The sequence below is a fragment of the Juglans microcarpa x Juglans regia genome, chromosome 2D, assembly GCF_004785595.1.
Source record: "Juglans microcarpa x Juglans regia isolate MS1-56 chromosome 2D, Jm3101_v1.0, whole genome shotgun sequence".
In the NCBI taxonomy this organism is placed as follows: Eukaryota; Viridiplantae; Streptophyta; class Magnoliopsida; order Fagales; family Juglandaceae; genus Juglans; species Juglans microcarpa x Juglans regia.
The window spans coordinates 5,462,608-5,485,536 of NC_054596.1; the positions used below are offsets into that span (position 1 = coordinate 5,462,608).

A 22,929-nucleotide genomic window follows, 5' to 3' on the forward strand; every position below is an offset into this window, starting at 1 on the left:
CAGCGTCTGACCTTGCTGGCCTTCGTTGACCAAATTAATCAAAGATACAATTTTATTATAAATATTTTAAAGATAAATAATATTTATACAAGTTTTTTGTATTCATTTTTAAACAAAAATAATTAAATTTAAATTTTACATAAAAAAAATTATTTTTTAAAAAAAATATATGAGACTTGTATATTCTAAAACTATATCTCTACATTACTCTTACTTTAAATTAAAAGTATTTATAAAATAATTAAATGATAAAATATCACTATTTAGTATTTTATAAAAATATTATTTTATTAAAAAATGATTTGGAAAAAATTTAATTCTTCATTAATTCCGATTTAAATTGATCGAATATATTGTTAGCATTAAGCATATATTTACGGATTGATTAATTTTTTTTCTAATCAAGATTTATTACTCTCTAATCATCATGTGTTGGTTAATTTATTATTTAATTGGTACATCTTTTATTTTATGTAATAAAAATGAAGATGAGGCTGTAAATTCGAAGCTCTACTTATTCAATAATTAATTATGATATTTGGTGTGGAAGCTTTTTATCATGTGTATTGGTTTGAATGTAGTTTTTTAAATAATTATTACGTGTTTATTTCATTCAGGTGAACTTTATTAAAATATAACCCTTTGAAGTCTCTGTGTGTTTTGAGAAGTTTAATTGTATTTTTTAGTTTTGGTTGTGAATATCCATTATGGAATTGATTTTTTTTTTTTTATCGAATTTACTTGCAAATATGTATAGTTTATATAATATCTATTTATTATATAAACTATTATATTTATCTGTTCAAAAACAATATATATACATAATATCTATTTATAAGATACGGAATTTGATTAATCAAATCTGATTAAATAATTGAGTTAATTCAATTCTTTTTCTTTTAATTAAACAAATCAAAATAAGTTAAAATATTCATCAATTAAACAAGGGATGACTCGAGTTGTCATTCAATTGTTTAAAATTTTAAATACTCAGTGTTAACCATGTAGTTGGGTATTCATAACTCATCACGATTGCTTTATTACCTCACCGCGATTCAAAATTTATCACCTCTTACGACTTTTTGTTAAAATTTTATCACGTTAGATGTTTTTTGTCTATCCTAACAAACAAGTCTCAATGGGTGTGTGTGTTGCCATTTTATATTGTTTATTTGGTTATTAGGTGTCGTTTAGATTTGAAGATGAGTTGAGATAGATTGTGAATAATAGTGAGATGGGTTGTGAATAATAGTGAGATTTGTGAGTTAAAGTTGATGAATAGTAATGAATAGTAGTGAGATGAGTTGAGATGGATTGTGAATACAAACCAGCCAACTGACAACCTTTTTCATATCAATAAATAATAATTTTATTAAAAAAGATAAAACTAAGTTTACAAGACAAATACAAGATCGGCACCTATGCATGAGTGTCTGAAGATATAAGAAAATTATGTACATTCATGTCATTAATGTAATGCTCCGTTTCTGAAAGTCCAGAGAATTAGCACTTGTAACTTAAAATCATCTCTCATAACATATTTATATACTATAGATTTCCCATAAAATATAAATTCATTTATTCAAACCAAATATATATGTTCCTCCACAATGAGACCAAAGAAGCACATCAATGAAATAAATTAAAATCTCCACAAAGACTCGGAAATATCTATGACTCAAAATACTAAAATAACATAAAATAATAAATCTACTAAATAAGAATCTCCAATAAATACTTGTATATTTGGCACTTATTCCTCTACAATCATCAAACCTTGCTAACACTTCATAATCCTGACTTTCAGCTAAGACATCAAATTTATCTAAAAAAATATTATAAAGATAAAGGGTGAGTTATCAACAACTCAGTAAGCAGAGAACATATACTAGTATGTAAGCATGAGCATTTACAGATTTCAGAATGCAGAACAAAACATTTTTATTTTCAGAATGCATAATCATAACATGTTATAAAAAATATCATAGCGAAAGTTCATAAATATTTTAATTCAAAATTTCTTTGGCATAGCATAACTGAAAAATCACATTAGAACAAAAATTTCATGTTTAACCCTCTAATAGGGTTGTGCAAAACCTGGCAGCCGACCGAGTAGAAACAAAATGTGAAATCTTCCATTTATTCATTCTCAGAGCTCCGAATGTGCACATAAGAAAGACCATGCAAAAATCACTTTGGTTTCCAAAGTGACCAGAGGTTTACATAGGTCACATCATATCATATCAGAGTGCATAACATATTCAGAACACAACATAATCAAATCATAATCATATAATTATGCACAAATTTTCATATTCATTCATTTTTGCACAGTTCAAAAACATAATACAAAAAATAACTCATGTCTACACTAGTCATGACAGAAAATATTTTATTTTTTATACATATTTAATGAGTAATACGGAATAAATAATTGAGATTATTTCAAATTTCTTTTCATAACAAAATATACATATTTTTCATAAAATCAACCTCATTCCAATCGTTTTAAACAAAGTTTAGCATAGAAATCTAGCTTACCTGGACTTCTTAATTTTTCTGAATTTTTTCACAATAGTACTGAATAAATATTAATCGTCACATATAAAATAGACATATAACTTACTTAAATCTCTAATTAAATACATATTTTGATATTTAAGCCCGAATACTATAGTAACCCATCTTTCCTAACATTCTAAGATTCTAGTAACCCTAAAATATCATCTTTCCAATTAATCGATATTCAGTTAATTTCTCCAACTATAACAATAACCTTTGAATTATTTGCTACAGAAATCTAACTGTAAAAAATTTAATACCAGCTAATATAATTTAAATCCTTAACTATTTATTGTTAAACAAACTTTTTGGGCTAATATAAAGTGAGACGAAACCCACATAAAATAAAATAATAATTTTTGGTAATCAAACTGAGTCCCATCGTAAAATCATGCCTTACCTAAATCACCCGTTCAAAACACATTTGTCTTGGTTTGTGACTAAAAGGGCCTATATGTAATTTAATCTCAACAAATTTACTATACTTTACGTAAAAGCCATAGGGGAAAGTTAAACAAACACTTTCATTTTATTTGAAAACAACCCAGCATCATTGTGGGTAGAGGACAACGGAGGACTTATTGAAAGAAGCAACAAGCAGCGGCAAGCGGCTGGGTGCAATGGTAAACCATTGTGGAAGGGAGAGAGAAAGTGTTGCGAGAGAGAGAGAGAGAGAGAGCTCACCGTGAGACAGCGAGGAGGCGTGCGACAGGTCTGGGGCGACATGCGATGGCTTCAATCTTGTCACAGGGTTGAAAGCTGAGGAACGAATGGGGGTTTCTTGCTCTGTTTCGGGTGCCTGAAATAGAGGATGATGGAGGCTTGCGTGCTGGGGTTCCTAGAATCCTACACATGGTTCAGGGCGGACTATGGTGGTGTGGGTTGGAGGTTTGAAGTAGTGAGCCTGGAGGCTTCCATTGTGCAGGAGAGAACTCGACAGCATCGGGTGGTGGTCATACGTGGTTGTGCTCTATCATGGCTCTTGGTTTAGACGTCACGATGCAACTAAGGCTGAGATGGCTTCCATTGGTGATAGAGAAATAGCTTGGTGTGGGTTGCGTGATGGATTGCTGGATGGGTGGATGGCCAAGGGGAGATGCTTGGCTTAGGGGAGGAAGCTACGGCTAGGCAGTGAAACTCTTGAGCATAGAAGAGAAAAGGTTTGGGATACGACAGCCCTAGTCCTAGGTTGAAGATGATTTACGTGCAAGGATCTAGCTAGCGAAGCTTTTAAGCGTAGAAGATAAGAGGTTTGGGATGTGGCAACCATAATCCTAGGTTGAAGATAATTTACGTGCAAGGATCTACCGTGTGTGCATGCGTGTGCGTGTGCGTGCATGTGTGTGTGTGGATTATTGGAAAACCCTAGGGATGAGGGAAGGAGAAACATGCATGTGCTTAGGATTGGAGTTGTGCGTGGTGGGGAGTTTCTAAAGAAATAACTACACGTTGGTCTCCCAGTTTAGAGCAAACAGGTGCGAGCCTTGGGGGTAATTGAGTAGGAATCATTTCAAATATTTGGACCCAAGTCTTGTGTAGCGTATGAACTTAACAATTGGGTCGGGTTGGTTAGAGCAGTTCAAAATAATTTATTTGGTCTGTCCTTTTTTATGGGTCGAGCATTTCATAATGAGTAATACTACATGTACTTATAGTTTTTCTTACACTTTTACTTAGAAGACTTGTTTTGTTAGTTTTCTTTTGAAATTCAAATTTTATAATTTTCAACATATCAATAACTGGTATGTGGAGAAATAAGTTTTTTGTAAGTTTTTCTTAAGTATATTTGGCTTTTTTCTTTCATGATAATGAGCCTCGACTCAACTGCTAAAATAGCCCAATTCATCCTCAATTCCCAAATAGATAGATCTCACTTGATCCATTAAAAGATGTTAACCTAAATATCAAGCCCAATAAAAAAATAAATTCTGCCAAAATAACTTTTGGGCCTATAGTCTATTAAGAAATACTTGTTAAATCTCAAGTGGGCTTCCCGAACATAAGAGATATTGGAACACGGGCTTCGTGCTGGCCCCAGTATTACAATTAAAGTTTATTACAATCGACCATTGGCTTAAGATTTGAAGAAAAAAAGCTTTATTTTTGTCCATTGTTTGTTCATGATTCTCAAAACTCCGACCACTCATCTCCATCCATATGCACCACCATAGACATATTGTTATCATCTTGCACATAGTTGCAATTTGAGAGTTACTCCGAATGCCTTGTCAGTTAGCCAAAAATCAACAACTCTTTGTGACATCACCCAATGAAACCATGCTCTAGCAGAGATATCATTCCACAAACTAATAACTACATCACAATACAATAATAGGTGATCCATTGACTCCCAAATTTTCTTGCACACATAACACCAATCTAACACAATGATTTGGTGTTTTTTTAGATTATCTAAGATAATAATCTTACATAGTAAAGTTGTCCAAACAAAAAATAAGCTTTTAGAGGAGCATTAGTCTTCCATATGTCATTTCATGCAAACGTTCTTGTAGAATGTCTCATAAGGGACTTATAGTACGACTGTACAGTAAATCTCCCATTCTTAGACGGTGACCATAAAATCGTATCAGCCATTTCGTTCACTCTACAATTATACACAAGATTGATGAAATCTATAAATGTGTCAATCTCCCGATATTAGGCAACTCTAAGAAAATGATATTCCATTGATGAGAGCCACTAGATAAATCCATGAGTTCTGCTACTGAAGCTTCCTGTCTTCATGCGATGCTATATATTTTTGGGTAGGCTTCTTTAAGGAATCAATCTATACACCATAAATAATTCCAAAATTTAAGTATGGAATCATCCCATATGCACAACCTGTGTATCGATGGAAGTTTGTCTAGCCTCTTCTTATGTGTGTCCAAAGTCCCACCCCACATGGTCCGCTCACCTCATTCGAGCGCCGTCCTCCCCAAACTCCACCATATTTTAACTATTTGATAATTCTCCACAATGATCTCATTTCATTGTGATATCTACACAACCACTTTCCCAACAATACACTGATGAAAATCAAGAAGTTCTGAATTTTTAAAGAAACTCGAGAACCTTAGCCAGTAAATCCTTTAAAATGGCATAAACTAGGGATGAAGCCGGGTTAAAGGGTATCAACAGGTGATTTAAGTTTGGAATAAATATATAAATTGAGATTTTTTAAGAATACTTTTAATGAAGTGATAAAAAAAACATGTAAACGATAAAAAAAAGAAACAAATAAATTTCAAATTTGTATTTTTTATGACTATTGATAATTTTACATTTAAACTTTATATATATTGCAATCAAAAGGTGAGATTGAATTATGGAAACGACTATACAAGAATTATATAAAAGAGGTAATATCATAATATATGTAAATCATAATCTAAGTTTTGTACTTCACTGAATAATATATAGCTGTAATATTTATTTAAAAAGTTTTTAATTAGCGCAACTACATACTGCGTAGCTACTATTCAGTGAATGCGAGAGTTTTTGTTAAATATGATTTATCCAAATAATTTCAAGTTTTAAAAGAGAAATAATCTAATACAAATATTATAATTTAATTTAATTTTTCAAAAATAAAACAGGAAAAAAATAATTACCATCAAAAAAAGAAAGAAAAGACTTTTCATGTAAGTATGTCATAACGCATCGTTATTATATATATATTTTTTTTTCCTAACAATTCACCAAATTGTCATAAGAAACTTCAAGATATAAAATATATTGAGGTGTTTAGAGTTTTTTAATAAGATTATATTCTAATGGAGATCTCTGAAATCTTTTAGCTCCTAAAATGTAATCCAGACAAACATATAAAAATGTTAGCTTTAAGCTAACTCCAAGAAAAAAAAAAAAAATCATAAATTTGGAAGTTGCAAATTTTATGGCACTGATTAAACTTGACCGAGCCTCAGACATATGGCAAGTGCCAAGTGAGCACCATAACCCCAATCTTTCCATTTCCTTCTTCGTCACGGATTCATACACCGCTCTTTTTCCGTATCTCCCAAAACTGTGAACTCCATTCTACACATGAAGCGAAAGAAATGGTCGGAGATGGAAGAACAAACCCTCCTGACCAAGTACTCGGAGCTTCGAAACTCGGGAGCCTTGGCCAAGCTCAAGACGCGAGAGAAGAAATTCAAGCCCGTGGCGGACCACGTTAATACGGTACACCATCTCCAGGACCCAACAAGTTTCCCCTTCAAGTGGACCTGGCGGGACGTGTCCATCAAGGTCCAGAACATGCGCCACCAGTACTTGGGTGTGAAGCAGAAGATCCAGGTCTCCAAGGACGACTTCAACTGGAAAGATGGGGAAAATCACTGGGTAAATTTCTTGAAGTACAAGGAGGTGTTTGGGGATGTGGAGCTTGATGCCAAGGGAAAGAGGCTGTGTGAGAATATGGATGTTTTCGGGGATTGTGGGGATTTGGGGTTCGGGATTGATTGTGAGGATTTGGAGGAAAAGGAGGAAGACGATGATGAAGAAGAAGAAGAAGAAGAGGAATATGATGACTGTGGTGGTGGTGGTGGTGGTGATGGTGAGGATGGTAATGGTTGCAGTGGCGATGGTGAACAAATTGTGAGGTCTGATGGCCAATTTGTGGATGGAAGGGGTAATGGGGAAATGGGTTTTGCTCGGAAGAAATCGAAGAAGGGTTTCGGAGTAAATCGGAGATTGAGATTGATGGGAACAAAAGTTTCAGAGTTGAGGGATGTGGTGGTGAAGAGGGAGGAGAGGAAAAGAGAGAGGCAGTTTCAGCTGGAGAAGAGCGAGATAGAGAGGGAGGAAAACAGGAAAGAAGCGCGTTTGAGGGCGGTGGAGAGGAGATACGAGACGAAAGAATGGTTGGAGAATAGGGAACTGGAGCTGGAAGAGAGGGAGTTGATATGGGCAAGGAGGGAATTTGAGAGAAGGTGGAGGTTGGAAAGAGACTTTGTCGATGAGCGGCGAAGGAAGCTGAGGATGGAGCAGGAGAGGGAGGAGGAGGAGATGGAGTGGAGGGAGAGGATGGTGGGGTTGCAGATTGAGCATGAGAAGCAAATGATGCAAATGCACGCGGAGGCATGCCAGAACCAAATGCAGATTCTCGGGGTGATGGCTCGACTTGTATGTCAGTTTTTTGGGTCTGCGAGTGATGGGTTGGGTGGTGCGTTGGGAGCCTTGCCGCCTCAAGTTTTGCAGAGTTTGCAGCATCCAGGAGGATTGAGTGATAACGGGAAGCCTGATGCCAATTCTCCTTCTGAATTCCTGTGACTGTAATTCTAAACTTTTCTTTCCATACCGTTATTTTAGCCTGGAGACATGTTAATTAGTACAATCTTGGGATTTTGTGTACCTTCGTAATATGATAATTGGAACGAATGAAATTCCCTTATACCTTTGTCTTACAAAAAAGTATCTCAGTCCAGAATATTGCAACTCTTGTTTTCTCTGTTTAAGCACGAGAAAATCTACTCTCAAACTGCACTTTTTTGGACCATTCGAAGTTTTGATATTATTTTTTTTATTTTGTGTCTGAATATGTTGTCCTATTATATTCAAACGCGGATAATGCTCAATGGATATGACAATTATTTAGTATCTTGAAAGGGAAAATCAATTTCATCATGGTTCGATTGCTTAATAAGTTGTATAGTCAATTCCTACACACATTGTTTTCTTTGGTGTTATCAATAGAAGTCGCATGAATCACTCTGTGTGCTATAGTTTCTTGATGTAAGGAAGTGGCAGCCAATGTATTTATGGAACCAAAATGCGGCCTTGCCTCTTGCTTCATAAGTTGTATATATAGGGCAAAACACTGTTTTCTCTCCATACACTTTTCGTTTCTTTGGTTTTTGCTTTTGGAGGTGGGTTGTCAATGACAATATTTTTCGGTGGTGATTAGCATGTAGTCCATTTTGATGTAGTCCACTTTGGTGATTATTGAGTTGGTGTTTTTTGTTGGTTTCGATGGGAATGTGCAGTGATGTTGTAACAACCCGATCTTATGATTAGGATATAAGATAGGTTTTATGTATTTTTTTTATATACCTATAAATATATTATTATTATTATTATTATCAGATTTTAAGTTTTAGTTTGAATTTAAATCTTAGTTTTTCCTATCTCCACCGAACCTCATCTCATGATTTTAGCCTATGTTATAAACACAATACACCTCCAAACCCGTACGTCTCTCAATGTTAGTTGTTAGTATTCTAGTGGAAGCCGACTCTGTTGATGATCAATTTCTCCACTCCACACGTCTCCACTCCCATGCACATGCACGCTACTCCGCTAGGTTTTCTATGGTACACTCACCAAAACGCCAAGCCGCACTCCCTAAGCCCTTGCACGCTGCCGTCCACTTCATGCACGGCCTCCAGGCCACGTCCATGAAAGAAGCAACCGAGAGCCACTTACCTCGACGGAACCACCATCACCCACGTTCCACCGCGTCAACTCCACCATCCAGACCATGCACAACCGTGCACGCCACTGTGAAGAGACTTCGCACCACCAACCGAAGCACCATGAACCCACTCTTCGGACAACATAGTAAGCCTCACCATGCACCACATAGACGAGCCTCTGTTTTCCACTTCCGAAACAGAGCAGCCAGTACAAGTTGCTTTCGCCACCTTAAGGACATCAGAGCACCTCTCGGACAGCACAGAAACCACCGACTTGTTGTTTCCTGTTGAACCCGTATCTTCCCGGTAAGCACACGACCGTCGCCACCCTCCTCTCTCTCTCGACAGCGTTTCAGCGTGACAAAGCACCCTCTCTCCGACTCACGTTCTCTCTCTCTCGGTGTCGCACCACCATAGGAAAACCCCCAGACGCATCGCCGGTCACTCCCAGACCCCCGGAGCCGCCGTCGTACCCAGCTTCTCTCGGTGTCGAGTTACGAAGTGATATTCAAGAAGAAACGCAGCGAGGTAAGTAATTTGATCATAAATTAGGATCATCACAGTTCAGCTTATATATAAGTATTATTCAAGCCAGTTCATTGATAACCATTATTTATGAACCGCTCATGTCATATGTAAGCATGTCATCCAGCATAGCATACGATCATGTCATTCTGCATCATGTTCAAATTCAGAAATTTATAATTATGTATGTTTTATGTCATGCATCTTATGTGTATAAGACACGTAAGCTATCTTAAGTTCAAGTGCAAGATAAGATCAGATCAGTTAATCAGAAGGCCATTCAGATGCATGGTACCAATGCAGTTTAGTTTCAGGGTGGATGTGCAAGCCACGAACTCAGTCGTGGTCCACCATAGTATGCCAGAATACTATCAACAGCTCCCCTTACTGTAGCGGGATTGTGGGGCCGGTGCGCAACCTCGCACACAGGGTTAAGTGTGTTGGCCAGTCAGTTAAGTAAGATAAATCAGTTAAATCATATAAATCAGTTAAATCATATAAATCAGTCAGATCAGTCAGTTAATTCAGTTAAATTAGTCATACATAGCATAAGCATCAGTATGATCAGTCATGAATTTAAACTCTCGGCATGAAATTTTTATGAAAACTTTATGTTTATTATGTTTACGTTGTGATAGATTTCTTACTGAGTCTTCGACTCATTTTAGTTTGTTTTCATGTTTTTAACCACCCAGTTAAGGATGATGCATACGAGCAGGCAGGCCAGGAATAGAAGGAGCATTAAATTTTGGTTCAGACTTTCTAAAATAAAACATGCTTTTATGACATGAATTTTGTTCAATTTATTTCATTTAAATATTTGGAAGACATTTTATTAGACAGTTTTTGTACAAAATAAATCCTAATTTCAGTTATTAAATTTGAGATTTCTTGCCGGATTTATTTTTATGAAAAGTACGTGACACTCCTAGCTTACGGGAAGTGGGTGTTACAGATGTATTCATTGAAGAGAAGCTATTTACATTTAGGAAGGAGAATGATAGGTGGTGGAGTATCACTAAGAGTAGTCGTCACGTGGTGAAATATATCTCCTTGGATCATGAAGCTTTGGGGTGGTTGGGCTTTATGGTGAGGGAATGTGCTGCGTCTTTGGGCTTTCTTGAGTTTCTAAGAACACGTAGAAAAGGAAACTCTGTGTTAATGGTGCAGGGGGATGCAACCACAATGGTAATTTCTTCTCCCTTTTGAAGTTTGGGCATGATAAGAGGAGGGGTATGATAGTGGTACCGGAAGAGAGGAAGGGTGAGGGGTAGAAAAAATTTGGAGACACCATTAAGGAGCTTACTTTTTCCTCCTCTGCCTTGAGGGGGAGAAACAGGGGTTGCATTCTGTGGTCTCCCCAGGCAGGCAAGCCAAAAGGTAGGGGAGGTGGTGGTGCTCCATCGTCGACGGTTGATGGTTCTCTGTCCTACAGTGAGGTGGTGCAGAAGGTACTGCCTCTCGTGAGTGCAGTGGTGCCAGAAGTGTCCTTCTCAGAGATCGTGCGTAGAAATGAGGGAGATGGCAGTGTGTTGTTAGGGCTAAATGAGGATAAATTGCTACGGGTGTTGGCTGATATGGAGGAAAAGTTGGGATTCTATTGGAAGATATACTCTACCTTAAACGTTGTGTTAAAGGGAAAGAAGTAATGCAGATGGGCTTGAGCCATGATTCTTGGTTTAATGAAGAGAGGGTGATGGGCTCAAGGGTGGGGAGGGCTCACTCTGGGCAGGCTGGGTTGGTCAAGGGCCCTGGGCCGGGCCAAGGGCAAGGCCCAAAGAAGGTTTGGCAGCTGACTAATCGGGCGAAGCATATGTCTCGGGCGTAGATCGATATTTCGGCCCAGGCAGGTTGCCTTCCTCCTGCGGCGCCGATAAGAGTCTCTCCGGACCCCACTCCGGCATAGAAACTCCCGTCGGTCACGGTTGACCACCTTGGTGAGTCTACGCAGTCACTATTCACCAGTACAGTGGATGGCAAGTTGTTTGAGGCGTCGGCAGTGGATGGTTTTTTGAGTTTTGATCTCCTGTCGCCATCGCGTGGGCTGTTGACTGCTCAGACCCAATCGCGCGTGATGGTGGGAGGCCCAGATGCGTTGCAGATGCAGTCAGACATGCCAGAGTGTGGGTTGTCGTTATAGGGGTCTCCGTTGGGTTTTTTACCACTAGAGTTGGAGTGTGTTGATGGGAATAAGCTTGGGGAGGTAAAGAACCTAGTTTTATTATGTGATGTACCAGTGGTGAACCAATTAAATGTGGACAAACCCAATGGTGAACCAGACTTCGTTTCTAGCTCGGAATTGGCCTTATTTGCCCCTGATAGTCCTAGTGAGGAGGGGACATTTCTAACTCCTCTATGTACACTTCCTCCCAGCTCTAAGTTTGAGAGTTATCCGTCTAATTGGGTTTTTAAGAAGGTAGAGGAGATTCAAGCTGTTATCGGGGTTTCTTTTGGAGGTTATGAAGAACAATTCAAGGCCCTTCTTGTAACACTCGAAGCTAGCCACTCGAAATCAACTTCAAAGTAGGATAGGGAACTTAGATGGCTAACTTTTTCCATTAACTATGATGTGAAGGAAGGGAGTGGAGGAAGGGATAGATCGAAAGGGAGGGGCAATCTAGGTTTTTATGAAGCCAAAGATTTTATCATGGAATGTACGGGGGCTCAATGATTGTAATAAATGCCTTCGTTTCAAATCTTTATTGCGGATGTGGAAGGGGATGTGGTTTGTTTTCAAGAAACAAAGTTGCAATTCATTGATAGAAGAATTGTGCGAAGTTTATGGGGGTGCTCGTATGTGGGTTGGGCTTATTTGGCTTCTTTGGGAGCTTTAGGTGGATTATTACATAAAAGAGTGGTAGAGGCGAATGAGGAGTGTATTGGAGATTTCTTGGTGGCGACTTTGTTTAAAAATGTGGTTGATGGATGGGAATGGGCATTTGCAGGATCCTATGGTCCTAACGTGGACAGGGACAGGAGAAGGTTGTGGGAGGAGTTGGCTGGCCTATACTTATTATGGGAAGTGCCGTGGTGCTTAGGGGGTGATTTTAACATTACTCGCTTCCCTAGCGAAAGATCAGGGCATTATCAAAATTCTGTAGCTATGGAGGAATTTTTCAAGTTTATCTTTGATTTGAATCTCATGGATCTTCCCCTGGTAGGGGGAGAGTACACTTGGTCAAATGAGAGGATTTGGTCGAGATTGGATAGATTCCTTGTCTCTCCTTCGTGGGAAGCCCACTATCCGGAATAAGCCAGAAATGGTTAGCTCAAGTTAGCTCAGATCACTTCCTTATTCTTTTAGATTGTGGGGGTATTCACAGGGGTTGCCGGTATTTCAAGTTCGAAAACATATGGCTATCAGCGGATGAGTTTGCAGAGATGGTGAGTGCTTGGTGGTCATCATATCAGTTCATTGATACTTCAAGTTTCATTCTTGCAAGCAAGTTAAAGGCGTTTAAACAAGACCTCAAGAAGTGGAACTTGGAAGTTTTTGGTCACATTGACAATCAGAAGTCTACACTACTGGAGGAATTGCAAGAGTTAGAGGGCAAAGAATTATTGGGGGATACCTCGGAGGAGGTGGTCTTGAGGAAGGGCATGGTTATGGCAAACTTGGAAAGAGTTCTGTTGTCAGAGGAGACTTCATGGCGTAAAAAATCCAGGGCCCTTTGGTTGAAAGAAGGAGATATGTGCACTAAGTTTTTTCACAAAGTGGCTAATTCACATCGGCGTAACAATGATATTGAGTCGCTCCAGTTAGGCTCTCAGACAATGTTTTGAATACCGTACCGGTCAAGGCACTGGAACGAAATATTTCGATATCGGTACTGTTTCGGGATAGCGTTTCTGGATAACGTTTCGGGATAGTCGATATATAAATAAATTATATATATAAATATATATATAAATTATATTCCAAAATAATAGTCTATATATAAATACATAATATATAAATTATAAATAGTCTAGTCTGAATTGGAGGTTAAAAAATATGCTTGTAGTTTGAAAAAAAAAAAAAAACACAGGCCAAAATATAGGCCGGTACAGGCTGAAATTGAGGTCGGTACGAAATGGGTATAGTACCTGTACCGGCCGGATGGCCGGTACGAAAAATTTCGACCGTACCGGCCGGTACAGTACGAAATTTAAAACACTGCTCTCAGGTGATTTCTTCTCCTCCCGAGTTAGAAAATCACATAGTACACTATTATGAGACCCTTCTCACATAATTGGCTTCTTGGAGGCCGAAGCTTGATACCTTGCCTTTGAGGCAATTGACTCACAGAGTGTGAGTGTTCTGGAAAGACCTTTTACTGAAGAAGAGATTTACAAGGTCATCTCTGGTATGGCTAAGGATAAAGCACCGGGTTCGGATGGTTTCTCAATGGGTTTTTCAAACTTGTTGGAACATTGTGAAAGGTGTTGTAATGCATGTTTTTAGTGAATTTCACTCTTTCAAAAAATTTGAAAAATTCCTTAATGCGACCTTTATTGCTCTCATTCCTAAGAAACACGAGGCTTCGACTATTGAGGACTTTCATTCAATAAGCCTGGTTAGTAGCGTGTATAAGATTGTTGCGAAGGTCCTTGCCAACCGGCTTAGCCCAGTGTTGGAGCATATTATTTCCAAGTCTCAGAACGCATTTATTCGAGGGAGACAAATTCTTGATTCGGTACTCATTGCAAATGAGTGCTTGGATCACATACTTCGGGAGGGAGGCTTAGGGGTTTTTTGCAAGCTTGACATGGAGAAGGCGTATGATCATGTGAATTAGGAATTCCTCTTATATTTGCTTGAAAGGTGTGGCTTTGGGATTAGGTGGATTTCATGGATGTGTCATTGTATTTCAACGGCCCAGTTCTCAGTTCTAGTCAATGGCACACCTGCTGGTTTTTTTATAGTTCACGGGGACTGCGACAGGGAGATCCTCTATCTCCACTTTTATTTGTTATAGTTATGGAGGCTCTAAGTAGGATGGTGCAGGTTGCTGTTGGGGGAGGGTTTTTAGCTGGATTTCAGGTGGGCAATGGCTCTGGAGGCCCTACTATCATCTCACATCTTCTTTTTGCAAATGATACTTTAGTCTTTTGCGAAGCGGATAAGAGCCAAATCCAAACTCTACGAGTTTTGTTACTTTGCTTTGAAGCAGTGTCTGGGCTCAAGGTGAACCTTGGCAAGTCTGAGATGGTTTCTGTGGGTACGATCCCTAATATCCTCAGTTTAGCAAGCCTTCTGGATTGTAAGGTGTCTTCTTTCCCAATGAAATATCTGGGCCTTCTGTTGGGAGCAACTTTTAAGAATAGAGTTATTAGGGATGGGGTGGTGGAGAAGATAGAGAAAATGTTGGCTGGTTGGAAACGGGTGTATTTATCAAAAGGGGGTTGTCTCACTCTTATTAAGAGTACTCTCATTAACCTCTCAACATACTTTTTATCTTTGTTTCCTATGCCTGCAGGGGTGGTGAATAGGATGGAAAAACTATTTAGGGCGTTCTTATGGGAAGGCATAGGGGAGGAGAAGAAATTTCATCTAGTTAGCTGGAAAACAGTTTGTGCCTCAGTTGTGAATGGGGGATTGGGAGTGTAACTTGATAACTTTTAATAAAGCTCTGCTGGGAAAATGGCTTTGGAGATATCATTTGGAGGAGGGATCATTGTGGAAGGAAGTTATTGACGCTAGATATGGTGTCGCTAGGGGTGGTTGGTGTTCCAACGAAGTGAGAGGGGTATGGTGTTGGTTTATGGAAGTTTATAAGGAAGGAGTGGCCATGCTTTGCAAATCAAATTCGTTTTGTGGTTGATGAGGGCAATCGAATAAGTTTTTGGCGAGACGTGGTGTGGAGATCAAGCTTTGGAAAGGGCTTGTCCAGGCCTATATCGTGTTGCAGTTAACAGGGAGGCGTCAGTGGCGGATGTGTGGTTATTTTCTCATGGTTCGTATCAGTGGAACATTCTCTTTAGTAGGGATTTTCACGACTGGAAATTATCTATTGTTTCAAAAATTTTCAGTTCACTATATTCTATAGGGACCCCTATAGCATAGCGAGATAGATTGAAGTGGAAGTCTAATAATCACAAGCTATGCGCAGGGAAGGTGTATTATAACATCTTGACAACACAAGATCATGCTCTGTTTCCTTGGAAGATTATTTGGAGGTCTCGTGTGCCTTCTAAAGTAGCCTTTTTTGTTTGGAGCGCTGCCCTTGGAAAGATCTTGACCACGGACAACTTGAGGAAGAGAGGATGTGTAGTCATGGATTGGTGCTACATGTGTAAAAAGAATGGAGAATCGGTGGACCATCTCTTATTACATTGTGAGGTAACAAGGGTCTTGTGGGATGAGATCTTTCAAAGAGTTGATGTTGCTTGGGTTATGCCTATGAGGGTGGTGGATCTATTGGGTTGTTGGAGGAAGATACAATGCTGTCATCAAGTGGCAGCGGTGTGGAAGATGATTCCGTTGTGCATCATGTGGTGTATTTGGATGGAAAGGAATGCGCGCTGCTTTGAAGACAAGGAATGCACATTGGTTCGGTTGAAGAATTTTTTCTTTCATACTTTATTGTCTTGGCTTTCCGCTATTTTATTACAGGGGGGCAATGTCCATGATTTTTTGTCTTTAATTTATCGCATGTAGAATGTATTTAGTTGTTCTTCTGTATACTTCCTGTGTACATGAGCTATGCCTATTTCATTCATATATATATAATATTTATCTCTTACTTGTAAAAAAATATATATGTAGGGCAAATCAATTTCATTATTGCCGATTGCTTAATAAGTTGTACAATCAATTACTGCAATCATTGCTGTCTTTGATGTCATCAATAGAAGTCACATGAATCACTCTGTGTGCTATAGTTTTTTGATGCATGGAAGTGGTAGGGAATGTATTTGTGGAACCAAAATGGAGCCTTGCTTCATACTGTGAGTTTTTGAGAGACAAGGAGATTGAAATATTGCCCAAAATAAAGGAATACATGAAGTAAGAAAGAAACGAAGGTATCAGTATAATGTGGCAGAGAGGGAGACAATTCCAGAGAGTGGGCTTATTTAAATCTCCCTAATCCTCCAAGATGGCAGGCAAAGAGAGTGTCTTTGGGGTTATTATTTATTAAATATAAAGAACCCTTTGCAATGTACCCTTTGCAATGCAGTGGTGCTATATGTGCAAAAGGAATAGAGAATCGATAGATCACTTGCTTTTACATTGTGAGGTGGCGGGAGAATTATGGGCTGGTATCCTTGATAGAGCCGGACTAAGTTGGGTAATACCTAAGAGTGTGGTGGAATTACTAGTGTGCTGAAACAGGAGGCATATCAGTGCACAATTGGAAGCAGCGTGGCGTATGATACATTTGTGCTTAATGTGGTGTCTATGGTCGGAAATGAATGATAGGTGTTTTAACAACAGGGAGCGTGCACTGTGCAGTGGGGGAAATTTAGAATTTTTTTATGTTCTCTCTTTTACAGTAGTTTTCTGCTATTGTATTGAAGGGGGGGAATATCCATGAGTTTCTATCTTCTTTTCCGTTCACTAGAATGTAATTAGATGTCTCACTTTATATAGTTCCTATGTACTTAGACATTGCCTAATTTTATTCTATTCAATGAAGCTACTTTTTTACTTATAAAAAAAAATGTACCCTGGTTTTCCATTTCCTGGTTTTGGACCTTTGGTACATGGGCCTTTATGCTTTCTTTAATTTAATATGGAAACAGGTCTTGTATATGTCCTGTATACTTGGGCTCCTGCCTACTCATATGATCTATAAAATTTTGTTTACCAATCAGAAAAAAAGCTAATGTGGAAATTGGTAGTAAGTGAAGATATTAGTGTTTCATGAAGAACCTTATGTAATTGTATGATGAGCCCCTCCTGCCCTACCTTGAAGCATTAAACTCCTGACTATGACTAAGGTCAGGTCACATGGGAAAAACATTCAGATAACACACCGGCATCTAGCATTTTATGGTAGGTTGATAATGCTTTTCTAAATTCATCTTAGCACTTATTTTCCCTGCAGCTAGGACAGTTCCGAAGCAGTAGTTGCTCTCAAACTTCCTTCTTGAAATTGCTAACTCATTTTGTGGGAGGATAATGCATCCTTCTTATTGAGAAGTTTTTTGTTACATTTTGGGTAATTCTTTTTCTTTTTTTCCCCCATCATTCCTTCCTCTTTGTTCTGCTAAACTTTTTTGTCATTTAAACTTTTTTTTCTTGCATGTTGATATCAGTGCATTTGCTCGGTGACTGTTATGAATACTATAGTCTTACCTTTGTTAACGCTATAATTAAGTAAGAAAAAAGGAAAAATACTTCGGCTCTGTTTAAGGAAATCTCATCATTAGCCATCTTCCTATATCCAATGAAATCCATTAAGATCAAATATTTCCATTTACAGAGTTCAGTTGATGCCTAACCCATATATTATATGGTGGTCAATCATGTCGTATTTACTGCCAGGTAAAATGCGAGGTATGAATCATCAATCATGACTTCCTTGGTGGTGAGGTGTCAGCTCACTGTATTTTGCTACTAAATGCTGTTGAATATGCCATAACTAGACATTATTTTCTGCTGGCCTCCAAAAAGCCAGTTTGGTTGGGGATCCGTGCTGCATTAATTCAGCTTCCTGGAGGATGCTACCGTTGCCACATATCCTCAACTGCCTGGCCAGCACCAGTGGAGCTACTGACAAAGATGCCTCTATGAATGTGAATTTGGCCAAAATGTGAGGTAAAATGAATTTAGAACTTTGGAGGAAAACTTATGCTTGATTTTCTTTTCTTTTTTTTTTTTATTATGGACGTATGGTTTTATGTAATGTATGGCAGTCCATCAAAGTGTAAAAAGCATTAAGAGATTTATATCGTAATATAAAATTGAAAAGGATTTCCAAGTGTCTTGGCACCATATAGCTTGTCCAAAGCATTATTGGATTGAGTTTACCAGAAAAGTGGACCCGCGCTAGTTGTCATTTTGGTCTTGCAGATTTTACCCTTTGAAATTAGTTTATGGAAATATCAGTGAAACAGAGGTTGCTCAGAGTTCCTTGATTCAAAAGCATGCTAGAGATTGAATAATAAGTGAGGCGAATCTGGTTATTCTTGCAATGACACTTCCCCTTTGTTATATACGTCCTGGTTTTGTGATCACTGCAATCTATATTTTGAAATCAGTTCTTTAGATCCCCTTTCATAATTCAAATGCTCTGTTTCCTAACTTCTTGACATAAGATAGTTGGTTTATTTATTTGAGTTGCATGAAAAAAGAAGTCCTATTGTGCATGTGTATGTGCCCTGGAAAAGTCCATTTAAATGCAGGATTCCTACATGCGTTTGTTAGACTGTCTTCTATTACTAACTTTCTTTCCACGTAGGGACCCTGCCACTTCTCATGGTCTTTATGTTTGTGATTCTAGCAAAAGAAAATTTTGTAAAGATTCTCATATACCGTAAACTTAATAATTGTTATTAGTCTCTTTAGCCTCAGTTTCTATATTATTTTATTTTTTCTTTGTTATGGATTCTCTAAATAACTCTTTAACACATCCTGTTTATCCAAACTGGTTATTGAAGTTGAAACAACTGAATTTGATCTTAAGAGGAATAAGAAAATAATGAATTAGGTAACCTTATAATTTAAGGTCATATCCAACAATTTGCTTTATGAAGCCAGGACATTAGCCCTATGATAGTTTATCACTCCACAGGAAGCCGAAATGGTTGTTGATCGAGGTTGAAACACGTGTGCTAAGTATTCCTAATGCATCCCTTGACGAATAAAATGCATATTGAAAATTCCGAGGGCAAGATAAACATTAGACTGGTTGGCAGCCAACTGTTAGTCAACTGGATGGTGGTTATTTGGTAATGGGAAATTCAAAGGCTAAATATACTGAAATTTTAGTGAAATTTTATTCATCATCTTCTAATGTGGCAATTGAAAAATTATTTGTTATTTCTCACTTATTTGCCAATAATTTGTTTTGGCATTAGGAGATGATGAAAATATAGTGATTAAAAGGATGATGAATAGTAGTATTTTTCTAATCTTTGAATCTGTTTGTATTAATTTATTGATTAAGCTTATTTAAGGTCCATTTGGATAGTGAGATTATATTGTTTTAAATGAAAGTTAAATAAAGTATTATTAGAATATTATTTTTGAATATTATTATTATTTTGGAGTTTGAAAAAGTTAAATTATTTATTACATTTTGTGTGAGAATTTAAAAAAATTATAACGATAAAATGAGAAACACTTTCACTATCTAAACAGTACCTAATTGTTTCATAAGACTGCAGGTGGGGTGATTTATACCAGTTGATGAATGTCAATTCTGAATGTGGCTACGGCTGTTTGCTCCACAATCGGCAATGAAGTCTCATTTTTTATGTTTAGACTCTCTGAAAGCAGGACTGTTAGATGGTAGGGATGTGTCATAACCAACCAGTCCAAATGAAACTGATTTCCAGGCTTCAATTTGACGAGTGTTTCACAACCGTGCCTTTTCAACATCGATTTTGGAGATACTAGGTGAATATCCGACCTTCAGTATTGCAGGATGAAATCAAAAGGTGAACAGAAACAAATACCCTTTGGTGACCCGTTATATTATTGGAGGAAATATCCTAGCTTAGTAGCTTTCTGTAGGAATTATGTGCATTTTTTTTCTTCATCGGTAGAATTACTAAATTAGTGTTCTAATCTTTAGTTTTTCCCTTGATACTGGCTCATGTCAGCATGCAGTTATATTTGTTTATAACTAAGTAATGCTGTAAAATTGTTTGTAAAAGGAATTCTGGAACATTTTATAAACGATTTTTTTATATCCTGTTTTAGTAAGTCAAGTTTGTAGGGAGGGAGCAGAATCTCATGTGCATAATGTAAGAGAGAACTGCACTTTACCACACGAATTATCACTTCTTCTGTTATATGATTATATCTAAAAGCCACCCAAGTTATCAATTCAAAATATAAGTTAGAATTTAACCTCTCCCAAAGACGTTAAGATGGACCATTCAGGTGGTTAAATGACTATTTCAGTAGTTTATAGGTTATATTGAAGTGATGAGTATGCATTTATGATTTATGTCAATTTTCAAGGTGCTTGCATTTCGAAGAATAGTAATGGTGCCAGCTTCGTACACAGGCGTCAAATCGAGTTTTCAGAGACTCGGACCGGGCAAAACCTGGGTCCTGCAGAGCACTTAGACTTGATAATGAATCATTCTGACACTTTGAACTTGTTGAGCTTGTCATTTTACGTTTGTGGCCATTCATGTCTTCCATTTATTGGGACTTGCAACGTGGAGCTGGAGAAACAAGGGAGAGTGTACGTGGAATATGGTGACATTTTCTTGTTTTCATATTTACTTCATGAGCTAATATTCTTTGATAACTAGCTAAATCCAAAAGGCCAAAATTCATTTGCTTAATTGCTGCTTTGACTAAGTTTGGAGTTTTGTTTTGGTAAGATACAAGCTTCCAGGTCTGTGTCCGCCCAGGAGGTGGTGGTTTCGCTTTTACTAGCTAGCAGCCTAGCTGTTTGATGCCCCTGTTTATGCTAATTGACATTTTGCTGTTTTTCCTGTCATGCAGTTGGGGCTATAGTGTTTTGATTTTGTTGTATTATGTAAGTGTTGATTAATTTCGTGTTATTTTATAAAAATTTATTTATTTTACAATATATATTGTGAAATATTAGAAGAGAATCCGTTAGAGAAGAATTCGGAGACAAATCCGGAAGAGGAGAATCTGGAGACAATCAAGAAGATTCTCTACTTGTATAGCAGCTTTTTAAATTTCAAATAGTTATTCTGTTATAACGTTAACATAGAGCAATATTAACATATATAGCTATAAATATCTCTATAAATATGTAGATATCCTCACGACAGTTACGCTTGAGGTGTTGCCTTTTCATAGTATCAAGAGCCATTCGGTTAAAACCTTAATATATTTTTTTTTCCATGTGTTAGATGATACAGGACAAAATAAACTACAAGTCGTTTAGTTTCAATTGTAATATGTAAAGCTGTTGTTTTTCCTTTTATACAATTTTTTTCTGTTTTATTTCAAATGTACAGATGTCATTATATTATTAACTTGGTTTGTTAGTCAGTTACAATATTTTGGTGTATATAATGGCACCAGGTCACTGTATTAAATGGATTCCAGAAAAGAGAAATTTCTTCTTATCCATCGACTCTGCCTCTTTTTCTTCTTGTCTCATTGTGCTCTGTTTTTGATCATTTATTGCTGTGCAAAGCTCTTTGATCCTTTTTCTTACATGGTATCAGAGCCAGGTGAGAGGTAATTTCGATGGCAGAAATTAACTCCGACCTTCAGATTCCACCCATTTCACCTAGCCCTAACCCTCCACCAAATTCGCCTAAACCCAACCACGATGACACCCTTTCCATGTCTCGCTACCTCAACTTCTCTTACCCTTCCAACCCTTTTCGTTTAGACCATGGAGACAGCCCAGCCATTACTCTTGTTCCTGAGCTTCTCACTTCCGATAATTACGCCACATGGTCTCGTGACATGCGTCGTGCTCTCCGTGCCAAGAACAAACTTGGCTTCATCACTGGTTCTTTGCGGCAACCTACCGATCTCTTGAATCCCTTACTAGATCTATGGGAACGGTGTAATGATATGGTGGTCTCATGGATTTAAAATTCCATTAGTCCATCTATCAAGACCAGTGTGGTGTTTGTCGATGATGCTCAAGCCATCTGGAAGGACTTGGAGGAACGCTTCTCACATCAGAACGGCCCACGCATTTTTCAACTTAAGAAGACACTCTCCAGCCTTCTTCAAGAACATGACTCTGTAAGTACCTACTATGGCAAGCTTAAGACACTTTGGGATGAACTTTCTCTTTATGATCCCTTACTTGCCTGTACTTGTGGAAACATGAAAATCCTTTCAGACCGATACCAGAGGGATTGTGTCTTACAATTTTTAATGGGACTCCATGACTCATATTCCTCCATTCGTGACCAGATTATGTTAATGGACCCTATCCCATCTGTCACCAAAGTTTTCTCACTGATTCAGCAACAAGAAATGCATCATCAAATGCTATCCAATGTACCCTCCCCTAAAACAATGGCCATGGCCGTTAAGAAACCTTATTTCCCTCCCAAACAGACCACCAAATCAAACCAATCCTCCAAGAAGGACCGACCCTATTGCAGCCACTGCAAGATCTCTGGTCATTCCTTGGAAAACTGTTTCAAACTTGGCAATGCCGTTCCCCCTACTCGTTCACATTGTCATTTAGCTGGTCATTCAGTTGACAAATATTACAAGTTGGTTGGCTATTCACCTGGTCACAAATTTCATCCCAAACAGCAGCCCCCTTCTGGACTGAGTGCCCATATGGCTTCTTATTCATTGGCTCCTGAT

The 22,929-nt window shown here is 37.9% G+C and overlaps 1 protein-coding gene across 3 annotated transcripts; it reads left to right on the forward strand.

The window, feature by feature from the left end:
• Positions 1-6,453: 6,453 nt before the first annotated feature.
• LOC121248823 (stress response protein NST1-like) lies at positions 6,454-20,347 on the forward strand. Of its 3 annotated transcripts, none has more exons than XR_005937517.1 (3): positions 6,454-7,838; positions 17,974-18,246; positions 19,818-20,347. XR_005937517.1 is itself a non-coding variant. In XM_041147411.1 (2 exons), exon 1 carries the CDS (start codon positions 6,610-6,612, stop codon positions 7,834-7,836), a length of 1,227 nt encoding a protein of 408 aa, XP_041003345.1. In that variant the 5' UTR covers positions 6,454-6,609; the 3' UTR covers positions 7,837-7,838; positions 17,974-18,423. The 3 variants fall into 3 exon arrangements, 1 of the variants encoding a protein (XP_041003345.1); XR_005937516.1 differs by having other exon boundaries at positions 19,989-20,347; XM_041147411.1 differs by lacking the exon at positions 19,818-20,347 and having other exon boundaries at positions 17,974-18,423.
• The last annotated feature ends 2,582 nt before the right edge of the window (positions 20,348-22,929 follow it).